This window comes from Hypanus sabinus, chromosome 8, assembly GCF_030144855.1.
Source record: "Hypanus sabinus isolate sHypSab1 chromosome 8, sHypSab1.hap1, whole genome shotgun sequence".
In the NCBI taxonomy this organism is placed as follows: Eukaryota; Metazoa; Chordata; class Chondrichthyes; order Myliobatiformes; family Dasyatidae; genus Hypanus; species Hypanus sabinus.
The window spans coordinates 49,335,891-49,358,753 of record NC_082713.1 but is presented as its reverse complement, the minus strand read 5'-3'; the positions used below and the strand labels follow the sequence as shown (position 1 = coordinate 49,358,753).

Here is a 22,863-nt window from a genome sequence, read left to right as displayed (position 1 = left end):
CGTGGAGTGCCAGGTTGTTGCTGTGACACTACTCCACTCACTCTTGTACACCCCCTCCTCACCATCTGAGATTCTACCAACAATGTTTGTATCATCAGCAAACTTATAGATGGTATTTGAGCTAGGTCTAGCCACACAATCATGGGTATTGAGAGAGTAGAGCAGTGGGCTAAGCACATACCCTTGAGGTGCACCAGCGTTGATCGTCAGCAAGGAGGATATGTTATCACCATTCCGTACAGATTGTGGTCTTCTGGTTAGGAAGACAAGGATCCAGTTGTAAAGGGAGATACAGAGGCCCAGGTTCTGCAACTTTTCAATCAGGATTGTGGGAATGATGGTATTAACTGCTGAGCTATAGTTGATGAACAGCATCCTGACATAGGTGTTTATGTTGTCTAGGTGGTCTAAAGCTGTATGAAGAGCCATTGAGATTGCATCTGCTGTTGACCTACTGTGGTAATAGGCAAATTGCAATGGGTTCAGGTCCTTGCTGAGGCAGGAGTTCAGTCTAGTCATGACCAAAGCTTTTCATCACTGCAGATGTGAGTGCTACCAGGCAATAGTCATTAAGGCAGCCCACATTATTCTTCTTAGGCATTGGTATAATTATTGCCTTTTTGAAGCAAGCGGGAACTTGCGCCCGTAGCAGTGAGAGGTTGAAAACATCTGAGGTTAAGTCCTCAGTGGATGCCAAGTCTGTGGGTTTATTTAAAGTAGAAGTTGATCATTTCCTGATCAGTCAGGGCACCAAGGGATACGGTGAGAAGGCAGGTGTATGGGGTTGAGTGAGATCCGTGATCAGTCATGATGGAAGGGTGGATCAGACTCGATGGGCTGATTGGCCTAATTCTGTTCCTATGTCTCATCATCTAAGCTGTTCAGAATATGCAAGGTGAGGCCTGACAAGCATCTTATAAAGCCTCAGTATCATATCCCTGCTGTTGTATTCTGGACCTCTTGAAATGAATGCTAACATTGCATTTGCCTTCCTCACCACTGACTCAACCTGAAAGTTAACCTTTAAGGTATTCTGCACAAGGACTCCCAAGTCCCTTTGCATCTCAGATTTTTGGATTTTCTCCCTGTTTAGAAAATAGTCTGCACATTTATTTCTACTACCAAAGTAGACAACCATGCATTTTCCAACATTGTATTTCATTTGCCACATTCTTGCCCATTCTCCTAATATGCCTAAGTCCTTCTTGTTTCTGCAACACTACCTGCCCCTCCACAAATCATCGTATCATCTGAAAACTTGGCAACAAAACCACCTGTTCCATCATCTATATCATTGATATAGAGCAAAAAAAAAGTGGTCCCAACACCGACCCCTGCAGACCACCACTAGTCACTGGCAAAAAAGGATCTTTCTATTCCTACTCACTGCCTCCTACCAATCAGCCAATGTTCTAACCATGCCAGTAACCTTCCTGTAATACCATAGGCTCTTAACTTAGTAAGCAGCCTCATGTGTGACTCCTTATCAAGGGCCTTCTGAAAATCCAGATTTTCAACATCCACTGCATCCCCTTTATCTATCCTACTTGTAATAACATTGCAGAATTCCAACAGGTTTGTCAGGCAAGATTTTCCCTTAAGGAAACCATGCTGACTTTGTCCTATCTTATCCTGTGTCACTAAGTACTCCATAACCTCACTAACAATTGACTTCAACATCTTCATCCAACAGAGTCAGATCTCCTTTCTCCTATGGTCCACTCTCCTCTCCTATCAGCTTCCTTCTCCAGCCCTTTAACTCACCTGGCTTCATCTGAAGCTTAATAGAAGTTGGATGATGCAACAAGACAATGACCTAAAACACAAATGTAGATCAACAACAGAATGGTTTAAAAATGAAAATTAGCATTTTGGAATGGTTAAGTCAGAATCCAGACCTTAACATAATTGAAATGTTGTGGAATGACCTGAAGAGTGCTGTTCATATAGGTATGACAGAAATATTGTTGAACTGAAACAGTTTTGTTCTGAGAAATGGTCCAGAATTCCTTCTTGCCATTGTGCAAGTCTGATCAGCAGCTGCAGGAAATGTTTGTGGAGTTTACTGCTGCTAAAGGAGGTTCTACCATATATTAAATTCAATGGTTCACATACTTTTCCCAGCCTTGACTGTGAATGATTACATAATGTGTTCAATAAAGAGATGAAAATTACAATTGTTTGTGTGTTATTAGTTGGAGGAAGATTGTTTGTCTACCATTGTGACTTGGATGAAGATCAGAGCACATTTTGAGTAATTATTACAGAAAATCAGGGTTAACGAACTTCTTGCAATTGTATTTTATAACTTACTGATTCTCTCAGCTATTTTGACCGTACCTCTTTCCACCGTTCCTTATAAAATGCTATTCTCAGATCCTTCTTCAGTCCTTTACCTCTTCATCCCCCAATCTTTCAGATTCTTACTTCATCCTATACCCACCCAGTATCCTTCCCCCTCCTCTTTCATCTGCCAGCTTGAAATCGTTCCTCTTCCACTCCCCAATGTTCTTATTTTGGCTTCGTCCCCTTCTTTCCTAATGAAGGGTCTTGGTCTCGACTATCTTATACCTCTCACTGACCTGCTGAGTTCCTCCTGCATTTGTGTGTATTGCTGTATGTTATGAGCGACTTCGCGCGAACTGCTTTCGTATATGGGGAAACGATGAGGCTGTAATTTGAGAACTGTGGACCTCACCTGCGCCGTGGCCAATTACCCTCCTGTTGACATCCATTGGACCGGAAGTGAGTACCGGCGCTGCTGCTGATTGGCTGCCAAGTTCCTGACTCAGCCGCTGAGCTGGACGTCACTTTCCCAGAGACGAGACGCCGCCGCCGTTGAGAAGGTGGGAGTGGGGCAGTGGATAGTGGAAGGGGAATGGCCTGGGTGGGTGGGGAGGGAGCCGACTCAGACAGGAACAGCGGGACCCTGGCCTGCTTCACGGAAATTAAGGGAAAGGGAGGAGTCGTCCCGCAGCAACTCGATTTTACCTCTCCTCGATAAGATCGAAGCCATTTCACCATTTCATCTGCTCCGCAGGTCAACCTCGCCGACTGATACAGCGCATTGACATCCTTCCCTGACACTATTGAAAGGTGAAACACCATCTTTCCCTTTCCCATGACTGTGTGTGTACTTCTTAACTTCCTCAATGGGTTGAAAATATGTTATTTTACACTGTACAGCATTTCCCACCTTTTCCTACTCACGTTTCTACCATCCCTAATGAACGGAAATAGTCCCTTCTAACATTGCTATCATTTCCACATAACATCCGAAAATTACGACAAAGCGTTTTAATAACATAGAAAGCATTTAGGAGTGAACAGGAAGTGCCATATCCCCACCGATGTCAATGTTCTCGGATCGCTTCCATAGTCTGAAGCAAATTATCGACACCTATGATCATTGAAACATAATATCAATGATCTCTGCCACAAGCTTGAAATACTAAATGCTTCTTTGACTATGTTCAGGTTATCGATAGCCTTCCTTTTGCCACAGGTTGAAGCTGAATAACACAGGCCGAAAAAAAAGCTAATGCCATTCTTCTTTACCATGTGCAATTACAGCCCTGTATTCTTACCATCAATAGATTCAACTATTTCTGTCTTAAGAGCTTTATATGTTTGTGTTCTCATAGTTGGTTGGTGGATAATTGATGGCGTCATGAATACTGAGCAATTTGCCACTTGGTGTGTTTTTATTAGATTCTGAAAGTATGAATAATCTTGCCTTTGCATTAATGTAAGTTAACACAGGAGCTGGAGGAGGGCATTTGTTTCCTTGACCCACTGTTGCTGCTTAGAAACCATGCTGTACTTTTATATACATAAAATGTTTATCTTTTGTTCCATAAAGTCTATCACTCGATTTAATAATTGCCCTGGTTAAAATTGTCACTTGTTGAACCAATTTTTAAATGTTTATTACTCTTTGTGCATAAAAATTCTTATCTCCCTTCCTGAAAGGCCTGCTTCTCATTTTTATACCACATAGCACTCTTCCTCCCCACCATATCTGATCCATGTGAGATAACTTTTTCATGGGGAATACTGTTCTAGTGTTAGGAGGCTTGAACGCTGAATCTTGCATCCCTATATCTCTTAGCCATTTTACAGTCCTAAAATGCAAGCTCTTCATATTTATTAAGAGGAATGAGAAGGCAGGTGTATGGGGTTGAGTGGGATCTGGGATTAGCTATGATGGAATGATGGAGCAGACTCGATAGGCTGAATAATCTAATTCTGCTCCTATGTCTTATGATCACATGTTCTGATTTATTGCCAAGTAGCACTGCACTATTGGTATGTTGCGTAAATAATTCTTGTTATGTAATATCAGTCGAAAATCACTTTTTTCTTTATTGCAATTGTACAAACTAAGCATAGATTCCATCACCAAGCATATCTCTCTCCCACCCCCCCTCCCCACTCCACTTTCTGTTTTCTGCAAGGATCGCTCTCTAGGCGACTCTCTTGTCCATTCATCCCTCCCCACTGATCTCCCTCCTGGCACTTATCCTTGTAAGCAGAACAAGTGCTAAACCTGCCCCTACACCTCCTCCCTCACTACTATTCAGGGCCCCAAACAGTCCTTCCAGGTGAGGCAACACTTTACCTGTGAGTCTGTTGGGGTCATCTGCTGTATCTGGTGCTTCTGGTGTGGCCTGCTGTATATCGGTGAGACCTGACATAGATTGGGAGACTGCTTTGCGAAGCACCTATGCTCTGTCCACCGGAAAAACAGGATCTCCAGTGGCCATCCATTTTAATTCCACTTCCCATTCCCATTCTGATATGTCAATCCATGGCATCCTCTGCTGTCCGTGATGAGGCTACACTCAGGTTGGAGGAACAATACCTTGTATTCCATCTGAGTAGCTCCAACTTGATTGCATGAACACAGATTTCTTGAACTTCTGTTAATGTCCCCCCTCCCTTCACCATTCCCCATCTCTTTTGTCCTCTCTCACCTTGTCTCCTTGATTGCCCATTGTCTCCCTCTGGTGCTCTTCCCTTTTTCTTTCTTCCATGGCCTTCTGTCCTCTCCTATTAGATTCCCCCTTCTGCAGCCCTGTATCTCCTTCACCAATCAACTTCCCAGCTCTTTACTTCACCCCTTCCCCTCCCGGTTTTACCTATCACCTTGTATTTCTCCCTCCCTTCCCCTCACCTTTTAAATCTACTCCTCATCTCTTTTTCTTCAGTCCTTTTGAAGGGTCTCAGCTCAAAACGTCGACTGTATTCTTTTCCATAGATGCTGCCTGGCCTGCTGAGTTCCTCCAGCATTTTGTGTGTTGCATAGATTACTTTTACTGAATTTATTTTAATGTACTCATAGAGTGTAAAACTACAATTGTTAGTTGAAAATCATTTAAATTATTTCTTCACTGTGGTTATATAAATTGAGTTCATCTTTATTTTAATTTGGTTTTTTTTATATATGTAAAGAGCAAGCCCCAGAGCTCCCAACAGCAAATGGACAGAGTAATATGGAGAAATATGAGAAAGTCATGATAATAGGGAGAGGTGCCAGTGCAGAGGTCTACTTAATGAATAATTTGGAAACCAAAAAGCTGTACGCTGTCAAAAGAATAAAGATTGATTCATCACTGAAGACCAGAACCAAGGAAGCTGTAATGCAGGAAGCAACCATTTTGACCAGACTCAAGCACCCCCATGTTGTCACTTGTCATGAGTACTTCATAGACCCAGGAGAAGAATATCTCTTCATTGTCCAGGATTATTGTGATGGAGGGACTTTGGATGACTTGATCCAGTCTAAAAAAGATAAGGGATCCTTTGCTGAGAATGATATTATGCAGTGGTTTGTTCAGTTAGTTATGGCTATTCAGTATATTCATTCCCTGAAGATTCTGCATCGAGATATTAAAACATCCAATATTTTTCTTACAAAGAAGGGTACAGTCAAGCTGGGTGATTTTGGAATTTCAAAAGTAATGACCAACACTTTAGACATGGCAAATAGCTGCGTTGGCACACCCTGCTACCTAAGCCCTGAGCTCTGTCAAGACATTCCCTATAGCTCTAAGTCTGATATCTGGGCACTGGGTTGCCTTTTATTTGAACTCTGTGCTTTGAAACCTGCCTTTCATGCAAAGAACCTTTTAAGCTTGTTTTATAAAATTGTTAAGGGAGAGTACGACTGTGTACCCAAGAACTACTCTGAAAATCTGCATGATCTGATCAAAAATCTTCTCTGCAAGTGCCCTGAAGAGAGACCTAGTGCTAGCACTATCCTCAAATCATCTTTTGTCCAGGAACATCTTGCACTGTTCATTAGAGATCAAGAATCTCAGCTTACAAAATATAATTCTATGAGGTCTGCACAGTCAGGAAAGAGGGACAGTGATGAGATCACTGATCACCACTGCCAGTCTTTGGATCCTATGGCAGAAGGCATGTGTGTACCACATTGTCAAAATGTTGAAAATGTAGAGGCAATGTCCTTGGAGATGTGCGAGAATGTTGGACCTTCTGATGAAGATAATTACTCTGATGACTTTGATCAGGATAGCTTGTCCTCTTCAGGGGAGCATGCAGAGGATGAAATGGCAGTACCAGCTTCAAGTGCTGGAAGCTCTGAAGTTGCAGAAGGTATTTTGAAATGCAGATACACTTTTGTTGTTATTTTAATTCACAGCAAAATTGTATTTCCAATATTGTCACTAGGTTTTATATCATATTGTTCTCAAAATGTTGAAACAAATACTATATCTTGATATGTACTTAATAATAATTCATCATTTTTATGGTAATAATCTGCTTATCTTGCATTATTTTCACCTTAACTCTGATCCACTTAATTTGAATATTTCACACATATGTTTATTGAAAACCTAATGATAATTCTACTGAAGCTTTACATGTTACTTTATAAAAATACAAAATTTCTGATGAAATGATTGTTGTTGTTAGCAATTCACTAAATCACATAGGCCTTTTGGCCTGCTGACACTGTGGTGGCCATCAACCATTTGCAATAATCTCAATTTATTGCATCCACATTCCTATGAACACCTGCAGACTCTACCACTTACCTACACATTGTAGGGGCAATTTAGAGTGGTGAATTCATGCACTAACCCACAGGCCTTTGGGTGTTAGTCCTTAACAAACAGCATCATTTTGGCAGTTAAATTGTTGGTTCATTTTATTGCTAAAGGTTCCACTTTTTATCCACATCAAAGGAATAGGAAAAGTCCTTGAAGAACTGTGGGAGGTTATAAGCAATATAATCACTTAGAAATGTTCAATCTGAAATTAGCATACTTGTCCCAGATTTCCTCCAAGAAGATAGAATTACTGTCCTAATCATATCTGAGGGTGCAGGATTTCTAATGGATAATGCTTGACCTAAATATTTAATGCATTTGTGGTACAGAAAAAATTAACTTATCCCTATCCCATTTCCAAAGTAATATCATTCCCACATACCGCGTTCCATGCAATTTAGTTTAGAATTTCTATTTTCATGTTTCATTCGATAATATTATTCCCTTCTTTGGTATAAATGGGGTTAAACAAACAAAATAAGTGCTTGTCTGAAATCCACCAATGAGGATATCACTAGATTAGATTATCGACCTAAAGCAACAGCATGTTATAAACTGGAGTAGAAAATACTTAAAGAACTTTTTTGTGAGGCATAGTGTATCCTTTGCCTTTCCCACTATACCCCATTCACAACAGAAAAAAAGCACTGGAAGTGTAATAATTGTAAAATTCAAGTGAGAATGAATTGTGTAGAAATTAAGCAGGTAATATTTCTGAAATATTTTATATATATCTCTAGTGTAAGAACTTTCATCAGTCTATTGGAAACATAGATACTGATGCACATATTAGCTGATGAAGAAGGCATGGTTGGATTATTAATTCCTTGTTCAAGTAAATGACAAATAGTTTTGCTGCAGCTTTACCCTCTTCAACATTGCCAATATAAAACAACTATTGACTCCATGCCTAAGGACATGGAGTCATGATCAGTGAAACAAAATAATATTAGAAGTCACTCAAGTCTCTAAGCTACTACAAACTTTGTAATTAGTTTTTTGGGTTGGAGTGCAGAATAAACCATTTCTGTATCTGTATACAGAGCTATCAAGACAGGATTAATTTTGCTTTTTGACAATATACTACTTACTGATTTTTGGAACTACTGAAAATTAAATTGAATAACAAGTTAAGTGTATGAGTGTGGTATGAATGAGTTGAAAGTAACTATAACTATGTTCTAAACTTTGTAAATGGTTGTTATTGGTAGCCACTGATGAGGTGGACTTTGCAGAGTACCCAGATGATTTTGAGGAGGAAGATGATGATGTGGCAGAAATAGTATGTAACGCTCGCTCTGCTATGGAAGTTGAAGCTAACAATGATTCATTTCGAGAGGAAGGAGATGGTCAAGGACAAACTGCTGTCAACTTGTCCAGTACCATTAAATCTCTGAAAGAGGAATGTATAGGTAAGAAGAAATGTATTTTCATCCAACAGTGGAATTGTATGAAATTTTAGTATGAAGCCCTGCTCTTTATCAATTACAAATGAACATTACGTTATTTGAATGCATTAGGATGTTGCGTAGCATAACAAAGTCCACTAGATTCTGTCAAAGGCCTTTTAAATGTATTAATTATGTTTCTGATTATCATGGACATTTAAAAGTTCAAATAGATTCAAATTATGAAAAAGATATTCACAAAATAAAGTTTTATCTCAAATATAAAAGATAATAGGAACTTCAAAATGTTTTTTTTTAAGCAAAGGTTCCTTTATCTCTAGGGATAACTTGATTGAGAAGCAAAAAGAATATAGCAATATTCAGGTCTTATTAATATTTAAGTTTTAGCTTTTTAAACTCTTGCTAATTATTTTCACCTTTGATACAACTCCTGTTGTACAATAACTACAGCAAAGTGAAACTCCAGTGCCAGGCCTTCCCTTGTCACTAAAAGTTACAAAATACAGTGGTTTCTGGTTAATTGGGCCATAGGTTAATCAGGGTAGCTGTTTATTTGGGACAACTGTTACAGAAGAAAAAGAAAACAAGAAAATGGGTGGGATTCCCTTCATTTATTTGGGGCACTATGTTGATTAATTGGGGCAGGAGACCGTTGCCAAACACTTTCTGACTAGCAACAGTTGTGTGCACATCATGTGAGCATTAGATACAACACTTCTTAGAGTGAACAATTTTTAAGTAGCATGTTTGTGTTGAAAAGCAATAATTTTTGTCACTGATGAAGGTAGAGCAGTGGATGTATTGTATATGGATTTCAGTAAGGTATTTGATAAGGTTCCCTGTGCCAAGCTCCTTCAGAAAGTAAGGAGGCATAGGATCAAAGGAGACCTTATCTTGTGGATCCAGAATTGGCTTTTCCACAGAAGGCAAAGGGTGGTTGTAGATGGTTCGTATTCTGCATGGATGTCGGTGACCAGTGGTGTTCCACAGGGATCTGTTCTGGGACAGCTGCTCTTTGTGATTTTTTTTTATATAAATAACCTGGATGAAGTAGTATGAAGGTGGGTTAGTATGTTTGCGGATGACACAAAGGGTTGGGGGTGTTGTGGATGGTCTGGAGGGTTGACAGATGTTACAGTGGGACATTCTATATTTCATATAAATACGTTAATTTGTTACTCAGTTAAATGGTAGTTTGTCTTTTTTTATATATCTTTTTAATTATTTCCATGAAACTTCAGGTAATTGGTATAGCTGCTTAATTGGGCCAAAATGTATTGGTCCTGATGTGTTTCAATTAACTGGAATTCACTATTCTGAAATGTTGTCCTCTTTCTAGCATAGATCCATTATATTTATTTGCATAAGTAAATAAACAAATGAGTGTTGTTGTTTATTTGCATCATTGCATCTGAGGAATAGCAGCTATGTAACTTCCCTACCACTGACATGAGTCTCACTGGCCTATAGTTTCCAAAATTATCTCTATTTCCCCTCTTGAATGAGGGAACAGCATTAGCTGCTCACCATTCCTCTGGCACTGTACTTGCGGACAGAGAGAACATGAAGATAAACACAAAGTACACTGCAGATGCTGTGGTCAAAACAACATGTACAACAAGCTGGAGGAACTCAGCAAGTCGGGCAGCATCCATGGAAACGAACAGTCAACATTTCGGGTCCTGACAAAGGGTCTCGGCCCGAAACGTTGACTGTTCGTTTCCTCGGATTCTGCCCGACCTGCTGAGCTCCTCCAGCTTGTACGAGAACATGAAGATATTGGTCAAGGGCCCAGCAATCTCATCTGTTTTCTCTGCAAGTACAACAACGAGGTTATGGACCCTATACAGATTACAGAGGAGGCGTTATTTGCTGTCTTGAAGCAAGTTAGGATGGATAAATCCCCAAGGCCTGGCAAAGTGTTCCCTCAGACCTTATGGGAAGCTAAAGTAGAAATTGCAGGGGCCTTGTCAGAGATATTTAAACCGTCTTTAGCCATAGGTAAGATGCTGGAGGATAGTTGATGTTGTTTAAGAATGGCTCTAAGAATAAGCCAGGAGATAATAGACTTGGTGGTCCTGACATCAGAAGGAGGAAAGTCATTGGATGGTAGTCTGAGGGACATGATACACGTATTTAGATAGTCAGGGACAGATTAGGGATAGTCAACATGTGTGGTAAGTCATGTCTAACCAATGAGTTTTTCAATGAAGTTAGGAAAGTTGATGAAGGCAAGACAATGGATGTTCTTTACATGGACTTTAGCACAGCCATTGACAAGATCCCATGTGAGAGGTTGATCAAGAAGATTCAGTCATTTGGCATTCAAAGTGAGGTAGTAAAATGGATTAGACATTGGTTTGTGGAAGAAGCCAGAGAATGGTTGTGGATGGTTGCCTCTCTGATGAGGCCTGTGACTAGTGGTGTGCTACGCAGATCAGTATTGGGTCCATTGTGGTTTGTCATCTATGTCAATGGTCTGTATGATATTGTGGTTAATTATGTCAGCAAATTTGCAGATGACATGAAGATTGGGGATTTAGTGAGTACGGAGGAAGATTATCAAACCTTGCAGCAGGATCTGGACCAGCTGGAAAAATGGGCTGAAAAATGGCAGATGGAATTTAATGCAGACTTGTGAGGAGTTGCACTTTGGGAGGGTCAACAGGGATAGCTGTTACATGGTGAGCAGTAGGCTATTGAAAAGTGCAGTCGAACAGAGGGATTTGGGAATACAGATTCATAATTCCTTGAAAGTGGTGTTACAGGTAGATGAGGTCATAAAGAAATCTTTTGGCTTGAAAGCTTTTGGCCTTTAAAAAAACAATGTTCTGCATACAAGAGTTGGGATGTTATGTTGAAATTGTATAAAATGTTGGTGAGGCCTAATTTGGAATATTGTGTGCTGTTTTGCTCACCTACCTATAAGAAAGATGTGAACAAGGTTGAAAGTGTAGAGAAAATGTTTAAGAACCTGAGTTAAAGGGAAATGTTGAAAAGGTTAGGACTTTATTCCCTAGAACGTAGAAGATTGAGGGGAGATTTGATGGAGATGTACAAATTATAATGAGTATAGATAGGGTAAATGCAAGCAGACTCTTTCCACTGAGGTTGGGTGAGACCACAACTAGAGGTTATGGGTGAAATGTGTAAAGGGTACATGAGGGGGAACTTCTTCACTCAGAAGGTATTGAGAATGTAGAATGAGCTGCTATTGTGATTGGTTAATGTGGGGTTGATTTCAACTTTTAAGAGAAGTTTGGATAGTTACATGCATGAGAGGGGTATGGAGGGCTATGGTCCAGGTGCAATTCAATGGGACTAGTCAGGTTAATGGTTCAGTGCAGATTAAATGGCCAAAAGGCCCGTTTCTGTTCTGTACTGTTCTATGACTTATTATTTCTATGACCTGGGTATATCCCATCAGTATTCAGCTGATTGTTCTTTAAGAGATGCCCTAATAACTGCATCTTTATTTTGAAATACCCCAGCAAGCTAGAATACTACATACTGATCTCCCTATCCTCTGCCTCCTTCTCCTTAGTAAATATGAATTGAAAGTACTCATTTAGGACTTCACCCACATTCTGTACCTCCAAGCATATTCCCTCCTTTGTCCTTGAGTGGTGCTACCATCTCCCCAGTTAAACTCTTGCTTTTGATGTGTGTACAGAATGCTTCAGGATTCTTTTTAATCCTAATTGCTAAGGATTTTTCATGGGCCTGTCTGTCATTTCTAATTCCATTACAAAATGCTGGAGAAACTCAGCAGGCTAGGCAGTGTCTATGGAAAAGTGTACAGTTGATGTTTCAGGCTGAGACACTTCAGAAGGTCCTGCTGAAGGGTATTGGCCCAAAACATTGACTGCCTGGCCTGCTGAGTTCCTCCAGCATTTTGTGTGTGTTGTTTGGATTTCCAGCATCTGCAGATTTTCTCTTGCTTTCTAATCCCATTCTTGAATTATTTTCTGTCTTCCTGATAATCGTCAAAGTTCGATCAGATTTTAGTTTCCTAAACCTTACATATGCTCAGACTGATGGTTTGAGATGTCTATTTTAAAGGAAGGAATATCATGAGTAAAGCGGATGAGCTTAGAGTGTGGGTTACTACTTGGTGCTATGATGCTGTGGCCATTACAGAGACTTGGATGGCTCAGGAGCAGGAATGGCTACTTCAAGTGCCAGGCTTTAGATGTTTCAGAAAGGACAGGGAGGGAGGCAAAAGAGGTGGGGGTGTGGCACTGCTGATCAGCGATAGTGTCGTGGCCACAAAAAGGGAGAAAGTCATGGAGGGATTGCCTACTGAGTCTCTGTGTGTGGAAGTTAGGAACAGGAAGGAGTCAATAACTCTAGTAACAGGGACATTGAGGAGCAAATAGGGAGACAGATTCTAGAACAGTGCAATAATAACAGGGTTTTCGTGATGGGAGATTTTAACTTCCCTAATATTGATTGGCAAGGAGTTTATATGGGAAGGAGTTCATTAGTTGTTTTCAGGAAGGTTTTCTGACACAATATGTAGATAAGCCTGCAAGAGAAGAGGGTGTATTTGATCTGGTATTGGGAAATGAACCTGGTGAGGTGTCAGATCTCTCAGTGGGAGAGCATTTTGGAGATAGTGATCACAATTCTATCTCCTTTCCCATAGCATCGGAGAGGAATACGAGCAGACAAGTCAGGAAAATGTTTAATTGGAGTAAGGGGAAATATGAAACTATCAGGCAGGAACTTGGGAGCAGATGTTCTCAGGGAAATGTATGGCAGAAATGTGGCAAATATTCAGGGGATATTTGTGTGGCATTCTGCATAGGTATGTTACAATGAGACAGGGAAAGGATGGTAGGGTACAGGAACCATGGTGTAAAAAGGCTGTAGAAAATCTAGTTAAGAAGAAAAGAAAACTTACAGAAGGTTCAAAAAATTAGGTAATGATAGAGATCCAGAAAATTATAAGGCTAGCAGGAAGGAGCTTAAGAATGAAATTAGGAGAGCCAGAAGAGGCCATGAGAAGGCCTTGGCAGGCAGGATTAAGGAATATCCCAAGGCTTTCTACAAGTATGTAAAGAGCAAGAGGATAAGATGTGAGAGAATAGGACCAATCAAGTGTGACAGTGGAAAAGTGTGTATAGAACCAGAGTAGGTAATGGAGGTACTTAATGAATACTTTGCTTCAGTGTTCATTACGGAAAAGGACCTTGGCAATTGTAGGGATGACTTGCAGTGGACTGAAAAGCTTGTGCATATAGACATTAAGAAAGAGGATGTGCTGGAGCTTTTGGAAAGCATCAAGTTGGATAAGTCACTGGGATTGAATGAGATATACCCCAGGCTACTGTGGGAGGATGAGGGAGAAGATTGCTGAGCCTCTGACAATGATCTTGCATCATCAATGGGGATGGGAGAAGTTATGGAGGATTGGAGGATTTACTGATGTTGTGCCCTTATTCAAGAAAGGGGGTAGGGATAGCCCAGGAAATTATAGACCAGTGAGTCTTACTTCAGTGGTCGGTAAGTTGATGGAGAAGATCCTGAGAGGCAGGATTTATGAACATTTGGAGAAGTATTATATGATTAGGAATAGTCAGCATGGCTTTGTCAAAGGCAGGTTGTGCCTTACGAGCCTGATTGAATTTTTTGAGGATGTGACTAAACACATTGATGAAGGTAGAGCAGTAGATGTAGTGTATATGGATTTCAGCAAAGCATTTGATAAGGTACCCCATGCAAGGCTTACTGAGAAAGTAAGGAGGCATGAGATCCAAGGGGACATTGCTTTGTGGATCCAGAACTGCCTTGCCCACAGAAGGCAAAGAATGCTTGTGGACAGGTTATATTCTGCATGGAGGTTGGTGACCAATGGTGTGCCTCAGGCATCTGATTTGGCACCCTTTCTCTTTGTGATGTTTATAAGTGACCTGGATGAGGAAGTGGAGGGATGGGTTAGTAAATTTGCTGATGACACAAAGGTTGAGGGTTTTGTGGATAGTGTGGAGGGTTGTCAGAGGTTACAGTGGGATATTGATAGGATGCAGGACTGGGCTGAGAAGTGGCAGATGGAGTTGAGTTCAAGAGCTGAGGTAATGTTACAGTTACTTCGGACCCTGGACAGACCCCATTACAGTACTGTGCTCAGTTCTGGTCGCCGCACTACAGGAAGGATATAGAAACAATAGAAAGGGTGCAGAGGAGGTTTACAAGGATGTTGCCTGGATTGGGGAGCATGTCTTATGAGAATAGGTTGAGTGAACTTGGCTTCTTCTCCTTGGAGCAATGGAGGATGAGAGGTGACCTGATAGAGGTGTACAAGATGATGAGAGGCATTGATGGTATGAATAGTCAAGCGGCTTTTTCCCAAGGCTGAAATGGCTAACACGGGGTAGGGGTCCAGGTTTTAGGGTGTTTGGAAGTAGGTATAGAGATGTTAAGGGTGAGTTTTTTTTACACAGAGATTGGTGAGTGCATGGAATGGGCTGCCGGCATGTTGGTGGAGGCGAATGCAATAGGGTCTTTTAAGAGCCTCTTGGATAGGTACATGGAGCTTAGGGAAATAGAGGGCTATGGGTAACCCTAGGTAATTTATAAAGTAAGTACATGTTCGGCACAGCATTGTAGGCCAAAGGACCTATATTGTGCTGTAGGTTTTTCTATGTTTCTATATATATTTACTTTTGTTTTGATTATATTAACTACTTTCTTGACATCCAAGGTTCTCTTACCTTGCCATCCTTGTCTGCCCTTCCTACTGGAATGTACTATTCCCTCCCTATTCTCCCTCTGAAAGGCCAGTCACCTGGCATTAGTTTCCCAATGCCACATCCAGTATAGCTCCTCCTTTTGTTGGACTACCTATATATTGATTTAGGAAATCCTCCTGGAAGTACTAACAAATTCTGCACCATCTAAACCTCTTGCACTAATGAGATCCTCATCTATATTAAGGAAGTTGAAGTTATCCATTACAACAACCCTGTTTTGACATCTTTGCATAATCTGCCTGCATACCTGTTCCTCAATGTCCTGGTGGCTATTCTGAAGCTAGTAGTACAATCTCATCAATGTGATTGCACCTTTCTTATTCTTATATTACACATGACTGCTCTATTGTATCCCCTCATGTTGCCTGATTAATTTGTCACTGATTAATATCACAACCTTCTCCCCCCCCCCCCCACCCCACTTTTCTCTATCTTTTCTAAAATAACAAAATGCTGGAACATTAAGCATCTATTCCTGTCCTTCTCTCAGCCAAGTCTCTGTTAAGGCACAACATGATAAAGATCTGAAGGGATGTAGTAAATAAAACTATTATTTATACAGTATTTCAAGGTACTTGGTTTGATTTTATTTTCCACATTGATTATTTTTTGTTTCACTTAACCCAGGGTCTTGCCTCTCCTTGCGAAAAATCTGTTCTTGACCATTGCATAATAATAGATAATCACTTCATAGCCTTTGATTGGGTCTCAGCCCGAAACGTCGACTGTACTTATTCCATAGATACGGTCTGCCCTGCTGAGTTCCTCCAGCATTTTGTCTGTGTTAGTTTATTCATAATAATCTTTTGAATACCATGAGGCACATTTCATTTGCATAAGTCGTGCAAATTTTAAGATTGAACTGGAAGCCTCTGCATGCATTGTGGTATATTTCTGAGCATTTTGCATAATATTCAGAAAGGGAAATGTTTTCATGATAACCTCTTAAGAAGTTGAGAAAACACCTTTATGTTGTTTTCACTTCTAAATTTTGGTCGATCTTTTGCTCACTCTACACATCAATGCTGAATGTCTAGGGAGATCTCTCTGTCTACACCTCTTGCAACTTTTTAAGAGTTAAGTAAATTGGTGCCAGCAGAGAGATTTGACCTCTGAGGATTCTATTAAAATCCTAGATATGTGCTAAGGGATAGAAATTGATTTTAGTGGGAATTGCTTTATACAAAAGATCTTTCGCTTTCATCTTTGTAGAAAATCTAGAAAATTTAGAAAATCTAGAAAATCTTTGCCAGTGCTAATATACAATGAGATTCTACACTCAATGGCCACTTTATTAGGTACCTCCTGTATATAATAAAATGGCCACTGAGTCTTCTGCTATTGTAGCCCATCCACTTCATATTTCAATATGTTGTGCATTCAAAGATGCTCTTCAGCACACCACTGCAGTAATGCAAGATAAATTGAGTTCCTGTCACTTTCCTGACAGCTTGAGCCAGTCTGACCGTTCTCCTCTGACCTCTTGTTAATAAGGTCTTTTCACCCACAGAACAGCCAATCGTTGGATGGTTTTTGTTTCTCACGCCACTCTTTGTAAACTCTAGAGATTGTTATGCGTGAAAATCCCAGGAGATAAGCAGTTTCAGAGATACTCAAACCACTCATCTGGCACCAACAATCAAAGTTACTTAATCACTTTACTTCACCATTCTAATGTTTGATTTGAAAAACACCTGAACCTCTTGGCCATATCTGCATGCTCTTTTGCATTGAGTTGCTGACATTTGATTGGCTGATTAGATATTTGTATTAATGAGCAGGTATAGTACAGATTCTGCAAAACAAGTGCAATAATGTACATGTGTACCCTATAGAGTGGCCACTGAATTATGATATTCTGTGAAGATGTTTCCATGAAAATAATCCTTTCTAAAACATTGGCTAGGATCCATGTATTTAGTCACAGGGAAATTGGAATGGTCCTCTGCATTTTTAGGAGTGATTTGCCTAATGAAAGCACTTAAGATACTGTAATTAAATTAATATTTGATCTATTTGCATTATTCTTTAAGAGGACTGTCTCCCTTTGATACCAAATTAATGATGTTTTTCTCTGTTTACAGGTGATGTTGGTCAGACACTTTTCCATGAAATTGCTTCTCAGTTTCTCAAAGGATTGACTCCTAATGACCTTCAACCCCAGTTTGAGCATCGGTTGGGCCCAGATCACTTGGAGACATGCTACATTATCTTCAACATGAATCAAGAAGATGCTTGATTGAATATGTAGCTACAACTCAAATGTTGCTGATCTTTGTTTCTGCAAAACAAAAAAGCTATTTAGAATTAATCTGTGCAAGTATATCTGACTGATCAGACTCTACAGATTGTTATTTAGTTATCTGTCACAATTTTTTATTTTATGAGATATTAGTACTGTTCCTTGAGCAGAAGTACCCGAGGCTTACTCACTACCTTGTGTTTAATTGATTATCATGTGGCTAATAATGCTGTGAACTTTTCATATTTAAGAGAAAGACTTTACTTAAATACTTTTCTGATTCCTTACATGTGCTTCCAAGTACTTTTCCAAAAGATGGTTTGGTATTTTATTTTTATTTAAATGTACATATTTCTGTCCTAAATCTTTGGCCACTGCACAATGATTTTGGCACAGTAGGAAACCTAAGAATGTTTTGCTAATTTTACTTTTTATCTCTCATTAGGAAAGTTACAGCTAATCTATCTCAGTTTTGAAGGCACACTTGATCTGTAGCATTGTAAGGCAATGAAAACAGAATATTAGTTTCATCTGAAAGACAACTAGATGGTGAAGTGAGAAGCAGATAGCGTAATGTTCCAGAAAAGTTAGATCAAATGGCTTAAGGCTTCCTATATTCTAATTTATTTAAATTATAGACAGGGTATTTTTTTTACTTGCACTCTATTTTTATAGGAAAAATGTTGCTAGATATTTTCATATTCATTACATAATAAAATATACTCTTTTCAAAGTGCATATGTTAGGGAATGTTACCAAAATAGGTTCCTGATATATCTCAAGCATTCCATTTAGAATATCCTGATGACAGCTTCAGAGTTATCCCATTTAAGTGATTCAGGAAACAGATTTCCATCTTGTGTGTTTTCTTAAGAATAGACAGGGAGAAGGTGAGAAGTGAAGGTGTGGAGAAGGAGGTGTGCCCTGAAATTGGTATTACTAGAGCAACTAAGAAGCATGTTATTTTCAAATAAGATTAAACAAAGGTATTCCCACTACAGAGGCTTCTAGGCTGTAGACATCACAAAAATGAAGAAACAATGCTATATTTGTGGAATGTACAAACGTTTGTAATTTAATTAAGAAATTCAGTTGATGTTATTACCACATTCCTAAAGCCCTATTCTTGTTTGCTGTAGATGATGAGGGTTTGAACAGTACTTCCAAAGCAGGCTTGTAACAGTGATCTACAAAATAAACCATACACAATTTAGTCACTACAGAGACGGAGAAAAGAATGAAAATCTGGGTAGTGGACAGGGCTCAATTCATGTTGTTTGTTTTGACTTGAATAGAGTTGAGCTGTATGCGTATTATTGGAGCTACACTCATCTAGGCAAGTAGAGGGCATTTTATTGGATTTCCAACTTGTAGATGGAAGTGGTAGATGGTGGACTGGCTTTGGGGTGTCTGGTAAGATTCATATTTTGATATACAGCCTGTGACTTTGGTAGTCTTCACATAAATAATATACTGTAGCTGCAACAGTCATAGGTTGCATATCTTAAGATTAAACTTATTTCTCAGGCTTTATTGTTGAAGTCTTGTAGCATGCAGATGTGGACTGATTCATTTCCTGAGGAGTTGCATATAGAATTGTACATTGTGTAATTGTCAACAACAAAATGTGTTCCATGATCAAGAATCATGGAAACCAAAATTTTCCTGCGCACAGTTTGAAGATGTATTGCTTCATATAATATATTATTCTACATTGTATCATATGGGAGAATCAGATGTATAGTATTCAGCCCCTGACCCTTTGTTCACATAAATGAGTATTACAATTAGGGATTTTGATCAACTTAACTGAGAATTTTTATTTGTGAATCACATGCTCTTCCTTCCCCCCCCCCCCCCCACAGTGGAGTTAAAAAAACAGGGAAAATTGTAAAGGATGAAAAACTGAAAATTCTAAAACAAAAAATGTCAGCCCCTTTTGATCAGTACTTAGTTGAACCTCCTATTGCACCTAATGGCCTTTTTGGATAAGTTTCTACTAGTTTTGCACAATGTAGAGGTGCAAGATTTACCCATTCCTCCTTGCAAAATTGTTCATGCTGTGTCAGGTTAGTTGGGGAGTGGCAGTGGACAGCAGTCTTGAGGTTTTACCAGGGATGTTCAATTGGGTTAAGGACTGGACTCCAACTGGGCTCTCAAGGACATCAATTTTATCCATTTGAAGCCACACTATGGTTGCTCAGGCAGTGTGCTTTGGGTTGTTGTCCTGCTGGTAGTTGAACTTCCTCCCCAGTTTAAACTTCTGGTAGAGGCTAACAGGTTTTGTTCTGCATCTTTCTCCATTTAATAGCATTCATCTTCTATCAGTCCTGACCAGATTTGTAGTCCTTGCTGTAGAAAAGTATCCCCGTATCATGATGCTACTACCAACAATATAATTTACAGTGAGGATGGAGTTGCCTGGCTGATCCGGAGTATTAGATTTATGTCACATGCACCGCTTTGTGTTGAGGCCAAAAAAATCCACTTTAAAGACCTTCTTCCACACCTTTACAGTATATCTTAGTGACAATTTGCAGTCTTTACGGACAAGGATACTATTTTTCTTTTAGCCAGGGCTTCTTCCTTGTTACTTTTCCATAAATACCCTTTTTGTGCAAGGCCTTAGAGATTGTGGGGTCAGGAACAGCGTCTCTAGTTGCAGCCACTGACTTCTGCAGCTCCCTCAGAGTGACTGGTGTCAGAGTAGCCGCTCTTACAAGTGCCATTCTTCTCCGATGACGAAGTTTAGATGGGCGGTCTGACCTAGGCGGTGCAGCTGTGGTTTCATATTCTTTTTCCACTTTTTCATGATGGACTGAGCTCCAAGGGTGTTCAGTCACTTTGAGTGGTCTTGTATCTTTCTCCAGGTTTGCGCTTCCCTTTTATTATTTCCTTGAATTGTCTTGAATGCTCTTTTGTTTTCATTTTGGTTTAGTCTGTTGAAAATCTACCATACTGTTGGACCTTACAGAGAGACAGAATGTTTATTCAGGTGATCCTCCAAATTTTCTACATCAATAAATTGGTAAAATAACATACACTTGAGGAAAATTGGTGTAGTAATTACAAAGGGGATGAATACTTTTTCAGTCTTGCAAGTTTGGTTTTGAATTTTAGTAAATTGTTGACAGGTTTTGGAATTTTCCCTTTGATTCGACATGATGCACAATGTTTTGTAGATGAGCTGAAGCAATCCAACTTCAATATATTTTAAATTTAGAAAATGAGACAGTAAAATGAGAAAATAATCGTGGGGGTTGAATACTTTTTCAAGGCACTGTATGACCTGCCACGATATATTTGCTAATCAATCAGATCCTTGAATTGATTAAAGAGATAGACTGTGTCTTTTAATTCACTGTGGTTTAAATGTGAAGCACCTTTTAAAAACTTATGTAATCAGTAATTGTGACGCAAAGTTAATTAAATTTTGAAGAATAAAGGAAAATATCAGTTCTGGGTGATGGTGTATTGAAGAAATGATCTTTCTATCTAAAGCTTATTTGATGGCATGATCTGAAGGATTAGCTATTTTATCGATAATTGACAAATACCTATGTTAAATATCTGCAATAGTATCTGTCAAATTATGTAATGGTAACTTATTTCAGGTAGGTTGATATATTGGAATTGTATAATTTTGATTACATTAATGCATATGCAGAGCCAAGACTGGCTGAAAAGATTAATTTTTTTACCCACCATATACATCAGTATGGTGATTTTTCCAAATGTATAAAATCTTTGTGATCCTTTTATTTACAGCGTCTAATTTAATGCCGTCTTCCTTCGTTTGAGGAAGCTGCTATCCTTTTGTTAAATGAATAAATTGATAGAATAAATATTAGACCATAGACTTGATTAGGCTTTAAAATGGTCTGCATCTCAAAAGAATAATTCAATAAATATTAGGTAAGGCTTTATTGATGAATGTTTTTAAGACTAGCTAAGGAGAAGAAAAATGCATTTTATAATTCCTAAAAAATGTTTCATGGGAGTGATCGTAAATCTATTGTGAATTATGTAAGAACATCAATCAACAAGACAGGTGATTCATAGAGTAAGTATATTTTTTCAATTATTGTAGAGCCATTTAATAACAAATAACATTTTCTCACTCATTAGTAAATTCCTTAGCTGCTGTGTGTACATGGATATTGGTTGCATTCCTAATCAGTAAATTAAAATGCTAACTTTAGACACTTATTGAATATGTCATTCTAATATAAAAATATTCAGGGCATATCAAAAATATTTTGGAAAAACACAAGTGAAAAAGCAGAAATGTACTTGTTTGTTTTATACCTGAATAAAGGTAGATGCTTATTTAGTATGTGAAGAGACATACATAATTGAAGCACTGTTACCTCCTGTATATGTATGATATGTATTTTTAATGAAAGTTAGTGCATACGGCTGAACCAAGATCGCTTGTGGCTAATCAACAATTCTTAATGTTGATTGTTAACACCGATGAATGTAATACACAGTACGTTCATGCATCTGCATATTTGGATTGAAAGAGGATCTATGCACTGCCCTTATCCCTTGAAGTTATATTTTTGTGTCATTGGGTGGGATGGTCTAGCTTCTGGAAATAGAACTTCTATAATATAACTTCTATAATATAACTTCTATAATATAACTTCTATAATATAACTTCTATAATTAACTAATATAATTTTGTTTAAAATTTTTAATATTGGTAAAAGGTATTTAATCTTTTTGTATATCAGACCATCCTGTTTCTAATTCAACTTTTTGTTGAATTATAATAAAAATATTTATGTTGAATTTGTTTTCTTATTTATGTCCAGAATAGGCTGTCTTATACCTGCAAAAAAAAATGACCCCTCATACAAGAACAACCACTGAAGAAGGAACAAATTGTATTTAAACTTCATTTCTTGTAATTTGACATTTCCTTTCACAGTGCTTACAGTGGTTCGCTCTTGTCTGTCATTACAAAACCTGAATACATTGCCCTCTATACCATTATGCAGCTTATTTATAAATACATAGAAAATCTACAGCACAATGCAGGCCTTTCGGCCCACAATGCTGTGCTGAACATGTACTTCTTGTAGAAATTACTCCCTCTAGTTTTCTAAGCTCCTTGTATCTATCGTATCTGCTACCATCGACGTCGCTGGCAGCCTGTTCCATGCAGTCAGCACTCTCTGCGTTTTTAAAAAAAAACTTACCCCTGCCATCTCCTCTGTACCTACTTCCAAGCACCTTAAAACTGTGCTCGCTTGTGTTAGACATTTCAGCCCTGGGGAGAAAGCCTGACCATCTACACGATCAATGCCCCTCATCATCTTGTACACCTCTATAAGGTCACCTCTCATCCTCTGCTGCTCCAAGGAGAAAAG

At 39.0% G+C, this 22,863-nt stretch overlaps 1 protein-coding gene across 3 annotated transcripts; it reads left to right on the top strand.

The window, feature by feature from the left end:
* Positions 1-2,752: 2,752 nt before the first annotated feature.
* Positions 2,753-19,786, top strand: nek12 (NIMA-related kinase 12). 3 transcript variants are annotated; one of them, XM_059977131.1, is made up of 5 exons: positions 2,823-2,846; positions 3,041-3,096; positions 5,455-6,621; positions 8,291-8,491; positions 17,328-19,786. In XM_059977131.1, exons 3-5 carry the CDS (start codon positions 5,496-5,498, stop codon positions 17,480-17,482), a joined length of 1,482 nt encoding a protein of 493 aa, XP_059833114.1. In that variant the 5' UTR covers positions 2,823-2,846; positions 3,041-3,096; positions 5,455-5,495; the 3' UTR covers positions 17,483-19,786. The 3 variants fall into 3 exon arrangements, with proteins under 3 accessions (XP_059833115.1, XP_059833114.1, XP_059833113.1); XM_059977132.1 differs by lacking the exon at positions 3,041-3,096 and having other exon boundaries at positions 2,753-2,846; XM_059977130.1 differs by lacking the exon at positions 2,823-2,846 and having other exon boundaries at positions 2,907-3,096.
* Positions 19,787-22,863: the final 3,077 nt, after the last annotated feature.

What these genes read in the sequence shown, in the direction of transcription:
- nek12 (XM_059977132.1), top strand. Translation starts at nt 5,496, where the DNA reads ATGGAGAAATATGAGAAAGTCATGATAATAGGGAGAGGTGCCAGTGCA. An exon ending in AAGCTCTGAAGTTGCAGAAG is followed by an intron (nt 6,622 to 8,290) that starts GTATTTTGAAAT and finishes TGTTATTGGTAG; the next exon opens with CCACTGATGAGGTGGACTTT. An exon ending in TCTGAAAGAGGAATGTATAG is followed by an intron (nt 8,492 to 17,327) that starts GTAAGAAGAAAT and finishes CTCTGTTTACAG; the next exon opens with GTGATGTTGGTCAGACACTT.